The sequence below is a fragment of the Balaenoptera ricei genome, chromosome 2 (genome assembly GCF_028023285.1).
Source record: "Balaenoptera ricei isolate mBalRic1 chromosome 2, mBalRic1.hap2, whole genome shotgun sequence".
Taxonomy (NCBI): domain Eukaryota; kingdom Metazoa; phylum Chordata; class Mammalia; order Artiodactyla; family Balaenopteridae; genus Balaenoptera; species Balaenoptera ricei.
In genome coordinates this window covers 157,087,991-157,100,814 of record NC_082640.1, presented here as the reverse complement: position 1 = coordinate 157,100,814, position 12,824 = coordinate 157,087,991, and the positions used below count along the sequence as shown (strand labels likewise).

At 36.8% G+C, this 12,824-nt stretch overlaps 1 protein-coding gene across 6 annotated transcripts in view; it reads right to left on the bottom strand.

Moving 5' to 3' along the window:
• The window catches only part of PCNX1 (pecanex 1), a 164,544-nt gene that overhangs the window by 130,003 nt on the left and 21,717 nt on the right, over nt 1-12,824 (bottom strand). For 5 of the 6 annotated variants that reach the window (XM_059914533.1, XM_059914535.1, XM_059914534.1 and 2 more), the window contains exon 2: nt 618-826. The exons of the other annotated variant lie outside the window; for it this stretch is intronic. In XM_059914533.1, the coding sequence (XP_059770516.1) occupies nt 618-826 (209 nt within the window). The remainder of the gene's footprint in view (nt 1-617; nt 827-12,824) is intronic. 6 annotated transcript variants of the gene reach the window in all.

Here is a 12,824-nt window from a genome sequence, read left to right as displayed (position 1 = left end):
ATGGGATAGAATGTGACCAAGAGCAGTAGAGGGAACATTTCAGCTGAGACAGCCTCCAGGAAAGCCTCCAGGAAGGGGTGACAGCTACTCAGAGTTGAACCCTAGGAAGTCAGTCATGCCAAGATCTAGGGAAGGAACAGCTAAGTTTCTAAGGTGAGAATATAAAATTGAAAAAAATTTACAATGGATAAAATGAAAACTGTAGATTATAAATGTCAAGTAAAATAGTATCACAGTTTGCTTAAGATATATATACACATTTTATTTATATGTATAAAAATAAATGCTTAGATTTATGAAGCCAAGTTTTAATATTTCTTTAACCTGTTTTCCATTGGTTTTGGTCTTTGGTATGAATAACTATTACACTATTATGACTATTATTGTTCTAACATGTTATTTATTAACAAGGCCAAGGATACTGATTTATCCCCAGATAGCCAGTCACCTTTGCTGTGGTCTAATGTGACAATCACACTTGTCACTGTATCAATAGTGGTAAGATCTACCACTGCCTTAAAACCAGGTAAACAGAACAGGCATGACACAATAATCACATCATTGTACACATGCATCACTGTACATCATTACAAACTGAGTGGCATGGGTTTCCTTACCTTGGGCCATTGCTGTCTTTTCTCCTTGTTGAACAGTTGCCTTGCTCAGCTCTGGCTCGCTGATCTGTGAAATCATTTGTGTTCCTATCTACAATCTCTCCAGCATCAAGTGCTCTGTGGAGTCGATAGTTGACCATCTTCAGAACAATGAAAACAGCAGCTATCACAGGACAATAGACTGCTACTATAATCATGGAAGAAGGAAGGGCCTTAAAGAGAAAGAAAATGAAGATAGGAATTTTAAAATATTTTATACTTTATTCAATTAGAGAAATCTGTAACTAAAATAATAAACACACACATTCTCTCACAAAGCAACAATTGTGTTCCTAGCACTAAGTTGTAAAAGTATAAGACAGCACCACCCAATACAGTAGCCACTTGCTACATGTGGCTATTGAGCGCTTGAAATGTGGTTAGCTTGAATTGAGATGTGCATTAAGAATAAAATAACACTGGATTTTGAAAACTCAGTATGAAAAAAAGAATGCAAAATATCTCAATTTTTATACTGATTACATGTTGAAATATATTTAGATTATATTGGGTTAAATAAAATATATTACTAAAGTTAATTTCATCTGTTACTTTTATTTTTAACGTAGCTACTAGAAAAATTTTAAATTGCATATGTGGCTCACAATACATGTCCACTGGACAGCACTGTTACAAAGTCCCTGCCAAAAAGCCTACAATACAAGTAGAGAGTTAAGGCATCACATTATATAATATGTGAATAGACAGGGTTGTGATCCAAATACACGTAATCCCTGTTTATGTGCTCCCTGTAACTTTTTTTTTAGGATATAAACTTTGTGTTCTAGAAAATCCCAAGTTAAAACTGTTATGAGAATAACCTTAGAACTATGACTATAAAACCAGATAAGACATGGGGGGACATTCAAAATCCAAATGTTTTATTTTAAAATACTTAAATGTTTAAAATACTGAAAAATTGTAACCTGCCAAATAAAACGAATAAAAGAATACAAAATAGAATCAAGAATAAATAGATTTATTGAAATAAGTCAGAAGCACCCTGCGCTTGGGGACTGCACACCTATAATACCTGAGGATTCAGTGATGTGGACATGAGTCCGGGGCTGGCAGGCTGGAGAACACCCCACTTGGAAGGCATGACTCAGAGTCACTGTTAGCAGAGCCTATAAAACTACGCTCAAGTTATGCCCCTTTTCATGAGAAAAAAATCATCCCAGGTGTTTACAGCTCTAGATTTCACATGTTTTCATAAGATTCCACCTCAGTAATCTGAGAACATGGCTCTAAATTTTCTTGGAAAGGTATCCTCAAATCGCTTGAGAAGGTGAAATTGAAAAGGTTCTAATGAACCAGGGAGGTTTCAAATACAGATATGATAAAAGTTTAAAAAATAAGACAGTTATTTGGGAGGTAGAGAGAGGGAAACAGTGTGGGTTGGAACTGGGAGGGGGGAAAAGAAAGTAAATCAAGCCTAAAGTTTAATACTTTTGGGTTAAGTGCAGGCATAATAGGTAAATATTTGGTATTTTTATTTTTATTTTTTAATTTTATTTATTTTTGGCTACATTGGGTCTTCATTGCTGTGCATGGGCTTTCTCTAGTTGCGGCGAGCGGGGGCTACTCTTCGTTGCGGTGCACGGGCTTCTCATTGTGGTGGCTTCTCTTGTCGCGGAGCACAGGCTCTAGGCGCACAGACTTCAGTAGTTGTGGCTCATGGGCTCTAGAGCACAGGCTCAGTAGTTGTGGCGCACGGGCTTAGCTGCTCCGTGGCATGTGGGATCTTCCCAGACCAGGGATTGAACCCGTGTCCCCTGCATTGGCAGGTGGATGCTTAACCACTGCACCACCAGGGAAATCCTATTTGGTATTTTTAAATGCTTAGATTAAGAAGCCCTTCATATTAGTGTATCTAAAAAATTACACTGGTGATTTCAATTTAAAATGTCATTGAATAACAGATCTAGGCTTATAAAATGTATTTAAAATCTTACAAAATCCATAAATATCAGGTTTAGAAGAGTTAAGTACTCCAAAAGATTTGTTAGATAATTTACATAATTTACTTAAAATAAATACTAAATTTATAAATGCAATTTAAATTCAAGGGATCTTAAGCTACATGAAAAAACCAAATCTCTTAAAAATGATTGTTAAAATGTGTTCAATTTGTAAAGAGTTGAGTTTAAAATTCTAAGTTAATTTACAGCTTTAATAAATCTAACATTCATTGCAAAAAAAAAAAAAAAGAAAGTTCCCTGAATAACTTTTTCCAAACAGAAACACACACACACAAACTGACAAAAATTTCAAAGTAAACACGCACATAAATACATACAAACACATACACTGCTTAGAATATAGAAGTTCTGCATGATGCTGATTTCCATATGATATGTTCACTTAAGGACTGGAATTCTTGGAGATCATTTAGTTCAACACCCTCATTTCCAGACTAAAAACAGAGCTACCTTATGATCCAGCAATCCCACTCCTGAGCATATATCTGGAGAAAACCATAGTTCGGAAAAATACATGCACTCCAATGTTCACTGCAGCACTGTTTACAATAGCCAAGACATGGAAGCAACCTAAATGTCCATTGACAGATGAATGGATAAAGATGTGGTACATATATGCAAGTAATATTGTACCTATATACAGTATTACTCAGCCTTTAAAAAGAATGAAATAATACCATTTGCAGCAACATGGGTGGACCTGGAGATTATCACACTAAGTGAAGTCAGACAGAGAAAGACAAATATCATATGACATCACTTATATGCTGAATCTAAAAAAAAAAAATGATACAAATGAACTTACTTACAAAACAGAAACAAACTCACAGACTTAGAAAACGAATTTATGGTTACCAGGGGGGAAGAGTGGGGTGGAGGGATAGATTGGGAGTTTGGGATTGACATGTACACACTGCTGTATTTAAAATAAAATGACTTTCCATGAAATTAATTAATTAATTCTTAGAAAGGTATAACCTTCCGAGACTGAACGAGGAAGAAACAGAAAATATGAACAGGCCAATCACAAGCAATGAAATTGAAACTGTGATTAAAAATCTTCCAACAAACAAAAGTCCAGGACCAGATGGCTTCACAGGTGAATTCTATCAAACATTTAGAGAAGAGCTAACACCTATCCTTCTCAAACTCTTCCAAAAAATTACAGAGGAAGGAACACTCCCAAACTCATTCTATGAGGCCACCATCACCCTGATACCAAAACCAGACAAAGACACTACAAAGAAAGAAAATTACAGACCGATATCACTGATGAATATAGATGCAAAAATCCTCAACAAAATACTAGCAAACAGAATCCAACAACACATTAAAAGGATCATACACCACGACCAAGTGGGATTTATCCCAGGGATGCAAGGATTCTTCAATATACGCAAATCAATCAATGTGATACACCATATTAACAAATTGAAGAAGAAAAACCATATGGTCATCTCAATAGATGCAGAAAAAGCTTTTGACACAATTCAACACCCATTTATGATAAAAACTCTCCAGAAAGTGGGCATAGAGGGAACCTACCTCAACATAATAAAGGCCATATATGACAAACCCACAGCAAACATCATTCTCAATGGTGAAAAACTGGAAGCATTTCCTCTAAGATCAGGAATGAGACAAGGATGTCCACTCTCACCATTATTATTCAACATAGTTCTGGAAGTCTTAGCCACGGCAATCAGAGAAGAAAAAGAAATAAAAGGAATACAAATTGGAAAAGAAGAAGTAAAACTGTCACTGTTTGCGGATGACATGATATTATACATAGAGAATCCTAAAACTGCCACCAGAAAACTGCTAGAGCTAATTAATGAATATGGTAACGTTGCAGGATACAAAATTAATGCACAGAAATCTCTTGCATTCCTATACACTAATGATGAAAAATCTGAAAGAGAAATTATGGAAACACTCCCATTTACCACTGCAACAAAAAGAATAAAATACCTAGGAATAAACCTACCTAGGGAGACAAAAGACCTGTATGCAGAAAACTATAAGACACTGATGAAAGAAATTAAAGATGATACCAACAGATGGAGAGGTATACCATGTTCTTGGATTGGAAGAATCAATATTGTGAAAATGACTATACTACCCAAAGCAATCTACAGATTCAATGTGATCCCTATCAAATTACCAATGGCATTTTTTACGGAACTAGAACAAATCATCTTAAAATTTGTATGGAGACACAAAAGACCCCGAATAGCCAAAGCAGTCTTGAGGGAAAAAAACGGAGCTGGAGGAATCAGACTCCCTGACTTCAGACTATACTACAAACCTACAGTAATCAAGACAATATGGTACTGGCACAAAAACAGAAACATAGATCAATGGAACAAGATAGAAAGCCCAGAGGTAAACCCACGCACCTATGGTCAACTAATCTATGACAAAGGAGGCAAAGATAGACAATGGAGAAAAGACAGTCTCTTCAATAAGTGGTGCTGGGAAAACTGGACAGCTACATGTAAAAGAATGAAATTAGAATACTCCCTAACACCATACACAAAAATAAACTCAAAATGGATTCGAGACCTAAATGTAAGACCAGACACTATAAAACTCTTAGAGGAAAACATAGGAAGAACACTCTTTGACATAAATCACAGCAAGATCTTTTTTGATCCACCTCCTAGAGTAATGGAAATAAAAACAAAAATAAACAAATGGGACCTAATGAAACTTCAAAGCTTTTGCACAGCAAAGGAAACCATAAACAAGACGAAAAGACAACCCTCAGAATGGGAGAAAATATTTGCAAACGAATCAACGGACAAAGGATTAATCTCCAAAATATATAAACAGCTCATTCAGCTCAATATTAAAGAAACAAACACCCCAATCCAAAAATGGGCAGAAGACCTAAATAGACATTTCTCCAAAGACGACATACAGATGGCCACGAAGCACATGAAAAGATGCTCAACATCACTAATTATTAGAGAAATGCAAATCAAAACTACAATGAGGTATCACCTCACACCAGTTAGAATGGGCATCATCAGAAAATCTACAAACAACAAATGCTGGAGAGGGTGTGGAGAAAAGGGAACCCTCTTGCACTGTTGGTGGGAATGTAAATTGATACAGCCACTATGGAGAACAATATGGAGGTTCCTTAAAAAACTAAAAATAGAATTGCCATATGACCCAGCAATCCCACTACTGGGCATATACCCAGAGAAAACCGTAATTCAAAAAGACACATGCACCCGAATGTTCATTGCAGCACTGTTTACAATAGCCAGGTCATGGAAGCAACCTAAATGCCCATCGACAGACGAATGGATAAAGAAGATGTGGTACATATATACAATGGAATATTACTCAGCCATAAAAAGGAACGAAATTGAGTCATTTGTTGAGACGTGGATGGATCTAGAGGCTGTCATACAGAGTGAAGTAAGTCAGAAAGAGAAAAACAAATATCGTATATTAACGCATGTATGTGGAACCTAGAAAAATGGTACAGATGAGCCAGTTTGCACGGTAGAGGTTGAGACACAGATGTAGAGAACGGACATATGGACACCAAGGGGGGAAAACTGCGGTGGGGTGGGGATGGTGGTGTGCTGAATTGGGCGATTGGGATTGACATGTATACACTGATGTGTATAAAATTGATGCCTAATAAGAACCTGCAGTATAAAAAAACAAACAAACAAAACAACTAATACTAAACTTTCATTGGCTTATTTGTATGGAAATATGTTAATATAAATGTTTCAGACATTACATGAAATTTCTAAAAATCTTATATGTTCTGGTATAATGTTATAAGTCATAATCCTAGTTATTACCTTAAAATGTATATCTCAGAAATAACTAATTTTCTTGTCAACTGCATTGTTATGAACTTTCATCAAATTTTTAACTGTGGTCATTTTTAAGTCTTTTGTCATTTACAGACAGTTCTGTGTGTACTCTGATGCTTTTGCAAATATGTTCCTATAAAAGGGTTTCATCTTTAAGAAATTCATGGAAAAGACTCTGACAAGTACAGGTTCCTCGTAACTGACTGTACTGCTGAACTGAACGAATAAGCATTTTCAGAACTCTAATGAAAAACTGATGAACTCATAAAAGTGCTAACAAAAGATCAAGATGAAAAAAAAAAATTAATTACATGGGACTGAGTGAACTGATGAGGATGAGTATAATTTTTGTGACTTTCTGTCTGAATTAAAAAAAAAAAAAATCCAACAAGGACTCAGAGGCAAAGAATATACAAATCAATTTTCACTGCAAAGTAAAGGAGCTGTTACAGTGGAGGATTACTGGACTGAATGTCAATATTATGACATAGTATGAGTGTGTTTCATGTTTGGTAATTGCAATCATTGTTGTTTTTGTTGTGGTCATCCATGTACAATGCTCGGTGTCAGTCTATTTATCTCTTGTAAAAATAAAATACAGTGTGTGTGTGTGTGAAAAAAATAAATAAATAAATAAAATAAAATAAAATAAAATAAAATGACTTTTCATGAAATTAATTAATTTAAAAACACGTATCATTGTATATAGGAATATGTATATATTTATATATGTATGTGTGTATATATAATATGTATATTATATAAAGAATAAATATAAAGAATTCCTTCAAAATCAATAACAAAGAGGCAGACCAATGAAAATAAAGGACAATAGACAGAACTTACACAGAAAAATATAAATAGCCAATAAAAACAACATGAAAACATGTTCAACTTCATCAGTAATGAGCAAAATACAATGTAAAACCTCAACAATGTTATCATTAACACCCATCTTAATGAACAAAAATTAAGAAATCAGACAAAATTAAGTATGGACAACCAGACCTCTTAAACTGCTAGTAGACATATAAATTGATAGATACATCACCCAAGATCCAGCAATTTCTCTCATAAGCATAAAAATGAAAGAAACTCTTACACTCGCAGCATAAGACTTTTACCAAAAACTGGGGGCGGGGGGGGACCTCAATTGAAAATCAACAGGAAAATGGAAAATGGCAGACTAGTTACCAATGTAATATAACAGTAAAAACTACAGCTACGTGCAGCAACATTAACTGTACATATACAATATGTGTTGTATTCCAAATGTAAACTTACGTTTTACTGTATTTTCTTGATTTTTTGATAATAAGCATGTATTTCTTTTAGAGTTAGAAAAAAGAGCTAAAATTTTAATAGTGATAAAAAGGTTTTCATATTAGAAAAAGAGTATATTAGCTTTCATCTTTTACAAAGACATGATCTACATTCTTCTCATTAATGGATGACTTATCAATAGGTCAAGTTCCACATCAAGGCAGTTTGTCACCTTACTCCTTACTTGCAAGAAGTTAAAAAAAAAATCTTAACTCTCAGTTATACATCCCTGAATGGCAGGAAGTGTTAACAGCTGTCAGAGAGCTCTAGATATTCAGATCAAACATAGCCCCCAAAACTGTAGTAAGTCTCCTTACTAAGAACTGTGTTAGATACTTTACATAAGATCATCCCTCTTAGAAGCTGGATGAATAGAAATGTAAATTAAAACTACAATTAAATATTACCACATACCCATTAGGATGGCTACTATCAATTAACCAGAAAAAAAAAAAAGGACAGAAAATAACAAGTGTTGACTTGGGTGTGGAGAAATTGGAACCTCTGTACGCTGTTGGTGGGAAAGTAAAATGATGCAGCCTCTATGAAAACAGTATGGTGGTTCCTCAAAAATATTAAAAATAGAATTACCATAAGATCTAGCAATTCCACTTCTGGGTATTTATTCAAAAGAATAAATCGAATCTTGAATAAACTGCAGGATCTCGAAAAGATATCTGGACATTCATGTACACAGCAGCATTATGCACAATAGCCAAGAGATGGAAGCAATGCAGTGTCTATGAATGGATGAACAGATAAACAAAATGTGGTCTATATGTATGATGCATTATTCAGCATTAAAAGGAATGAACTCCTGTCGCATGCTGCTGCATGAAGGAACCTTGAGAACAGTATGCTAAGTGAAATAAGCCAGTAACAAAAAGGCAAAATACTGGATGATTCCACTTATATGAGGTATCTAAAGTAGTCAAATTCATAGAAATAGAAAGCAGAATGATGGCTGCCATGGGCTGGTGGGAGAGAGAGTCAAGAGTTGTTGTTTAATGGGTGTAGAGTTTCAGTTTTTGCAGAATGACAAGGTCCTGGAAATCCATTCCACAACAATGTAAATATACTTAACACTACTGAACAGAACACTTAAAAATGTGTTAAAATGGTAAATTTTATGTTATGTGTTTTTTACTACAATTTAAAAAGTTAGACGGACAAATGTTTCACTCTTTTCTCTCTGGTGAGGAAAGAAAGTCAAATGTTGAGAAACAAGCTAGGAGACTGAGCCATTTACACCACTTCTTAAATTCTGACAGTTTATCCTGAACGTTAAAAAGTTGTGTTATTTCAGCCAGAAGTGATAGGTTCAAGCTATTCAAGACGCCAAATATATTTCTGATAGGACTCTTGAGAAAGCCACTTGGAATCACAGAAATGGTCATACCGGAATTAACAGTGCCATGAAGTAAATTTATCTTACATTTATCTTATCTTACATTTCATTTCAAAACTCAAGTGAATAATTCTCCCCTATGGCAGGCACACTGCATGGCAGAAAAGCTATCTTTTATACAATGGTCATTTCATTGTGCAGCAATGTAAAGACATTATGTTCACTGTCTATGCTTTGTGGTGGAATCTTAATTTTCTCTATTTTCTACACCACTGAGTCGAGATCTGAAGCATACTGTTAACAAATGCGTATCCTTCCTTAATATATTTGTAGCTGTTCTCAATTAGAACTGATTTCAATGCATCTTTTCCAGTTCATGTTACAATACCTAGTGCCAACTAACATACTTAGATATCAACTAACATCTAACACTTAGTGAACACCACGTGCTAGGCACGTTTCTACGTGCTTTATGTATATTAACTCATTTAACCCTCACGATCACCTCATGAAGTCAGCACTATCATTCTTCCCATTTTACAAATTTAGAAACTGAGGCACAAAGAGGTAAGTAACTTGCTCAAGGTCTCAGAATGAGACGTTAAGGAGCAGTTTGCCTCCAGAGTCCTTGCTCTTCATCATGATACCTAATTGTCTCTAAATCAGGGGTTGGCAGACTTTGTCTGTTTGAAACAAAAAATATTTCACAGTTTGCAGGTCATATGATCTGTCATAACCACTCAACTCTGCTGTTGTAGTCTGAAAGCAGCTATAGGCAGCATACATGAACGTGAACATGAACATGGTGTTTTCCAATAAAACTCTATGGACACTTTGTAGACACTGAAGTTTGAAATTCATTTAATTTTTACATAGCATGAAGTATTACTCTTATTTTGATTTTTTTCCAACCACTAAAAACTGTAAAGACCATCCTTACTTAGCTCATGGGCCATACAAAATGGGCCGTAGTTTATTGATACCTGCTCTAAATCAAAGTTTATTTTCTTCTCTCACCAGTAAGATATCATCACCAAACAAAAGATCATCAAGCACTTCCCCCTCATATGTCAAGTACAAATCTATCATCTCCAACATCCCCAGTTTCATCCAACTATGAAGCAAAGTAACTGCTAGCAAACATAGGCCAGTAATTGCTCTTCCCTTTCAGTGAGAAAGTCTATCAATTTACACAGAAAGCATTGGTTTGGGATTATCAAGGAAAATTCCACTGGTTCCACAGAAATCACTGGAAAAATGAGAAAAACAATGGCTTTCAGAAACTATGACAAAGTTTCATGAAAAGAAACTAACTAGGGACGAGGGACAGAGGGTCTCTCTGTACTATGAAGGAAAACTTCCGACGCAAACACGAAGACTGAACCTCACTGTCTCTAAAATAGTAGATTAACTGTTAAGAGAGTCGTAGAAGGGACTTCCCTGGTTAGGACTCCATGCTCTCACTGCTGAGGGCCTGCGTTCAATGCCTGGTTGGGGAGCTAAGACCCCACAAGCCGTGTGGCACAGCCAAAAGAAAAGAAAAACAAAACAGAATCGTAGAAGTGAAAAAACAAATTTAGGTCAGCCTTTCAAAACAAATAGATAGCAAGAAGGTCACGTTTCTACACATCTCCTTTAATTAGATATTTTTCCTCAAAATGTTTAGCCATAAATTTGTAATTAATAAATACAACTGTCATTCCCCTGAGGCCTTTCTTTGCTGCCTTACGATAAACCATAGTTCGATATACAGCTATAAGAAAAAACTGAGTAACAGTTTTGCTTCCAAGTTCAAAACACTAAATTCATTCAGATTATTCCTTTTAAGTCCAAGCTTCTCTCCTTGTGTGGTTTGGGATCACTGAATGCTGCCAACTACCAAGGTAGTTGGTGCTTTTACTGAGCTACAACATAAACAATCACTGAGATATTTAGACAGAAAAACTGAACTTAAATTTTTCTTAGCTTTTTTTTTTTTTAATTTTATTTATTTATTTATTTATTTTTGGCGGTGTTGGGTCTTCATTTCTGTGTGAGGGCTTTCTCCAGTTGCGGCAAGTGGGGGCCACTCCTCATCGCGGTGCGCGGGCCTCTCACCGTCGCGGCCTCTCTTGTTGCGGAGCACAGGCTCCAGACGCGCAGGCTCAGCAATTGTGGCTCATGGTCCCAGCTGCTCCGCGGCATGTGGGATCCTCCCAGACCAGGGCTCGAACCCGCGTCCCCTGCACCGGCAGGCAGACTCCCAACCACTGCGCCACCAGGGAAGCCCCTTTTCTTAGCTGTAAAGTCCTGTCTGCTCTGTAAACATGTAATAGAAAAGGAAGTAAAAATAAAATGATAGCCGGGCTTCCCTGGTGGCGCAGTGGTTGAGAATCTGCCAACGCAGGGGACACGGGTTCGAGCCTTGGTCTGGGAAGACCCCACATGCCACGGAGCAACTCGGCCCGTGAGCCACAACTACTGAGCCTGCGCGTCTGGAGCCTGTGCCCCGCAACGAGAGGCCACGACAGTGAAAGGCCCGCGCACCGCGATGAAGAGTGGCCCCCACTTGCCGCAACTAGAGAAAGTCCTCGCACAGAAACAAAGACCCAACACAGCCAAAAATAAATACAAATAAAAATAAATAAATTTATTAAAAAAAAATGATAGCCAAAAAAATCTGGTAAATGAAAACAAAAATTAGCAGAATTTGAAAGCAGTATGCCTTATGCCCTGGGGATGGGACAGGGAACCACAGATACTTACTAATCCTGTCCTAAATTATAAATTCCATCCATCAATAATATCCCGACTAACTTTTTTAAAAACTTTTTCAGAGGAAAAACTAGACGTCGGATAACAAGGGTACTGCCTTCCTTCCACAGTCTACCCCCAAATGCATCAGGCCTATGGCTATTCTGCTGGGCACAAATGGCCAACCGGGCAAAGAATTAAGAACCAGTCTTCATAAAGCTATATACCAAGATAGCCAATTGGCCCTGGGTTCTAGCTTTTCTACTGGTATACCTGAAGCTGTGGGAACACCTGTACTTCCTCATCCTGATGGAAAATCCCTTCTGCCTTATTCACAAAAAAGATAAATGCATAAGCTAATTCCTGCAAATTGCAGAATTCAGTTCCATATCTGTACCCCCTTTCATTTCTGGCCAACAGAGAGAATGCTGGGGGAAAAGGGAGGGAGAAGGTCTTAGTAACCAAATATTGCCTATAAATTGTAGACAATGACTATTAATTAGGGGTAAAGAAAGAGGTTGGATCAGAAAGAAAAGGACTGTTTTTAAACCTTAGGGTTTTCGTATGCAGGCTGCCCCCAAAGGACTTAGGAAAGCCCTTGTGTCACAACCCTAACTCTAGGGATTCGGCCCTCGTCACAGCCCCCTTCGGGGGTTGACGATAAGCACCGCAGGTAAATACTTCCTTTCAGAGGACGGGCTGCAAAAGAAAAAGAAACTACTCCCAATGTCAGGATTCAGGCATACTTGCCCATAGGAAAAAAACCCAAAATATAACTTCCTAGAATTCCAACTACATAGGGAGTCAAATTAATTTCAGCAGGCCAGCTGAGAACCTCGAACAAACTCAGAATACATTTTCCCCAAAGGCACTGGTTTACAAGTGACTACTGGAACTTGAGCCTATCCATATTTCTGCAGAAGTCTGAATTTTATCTACG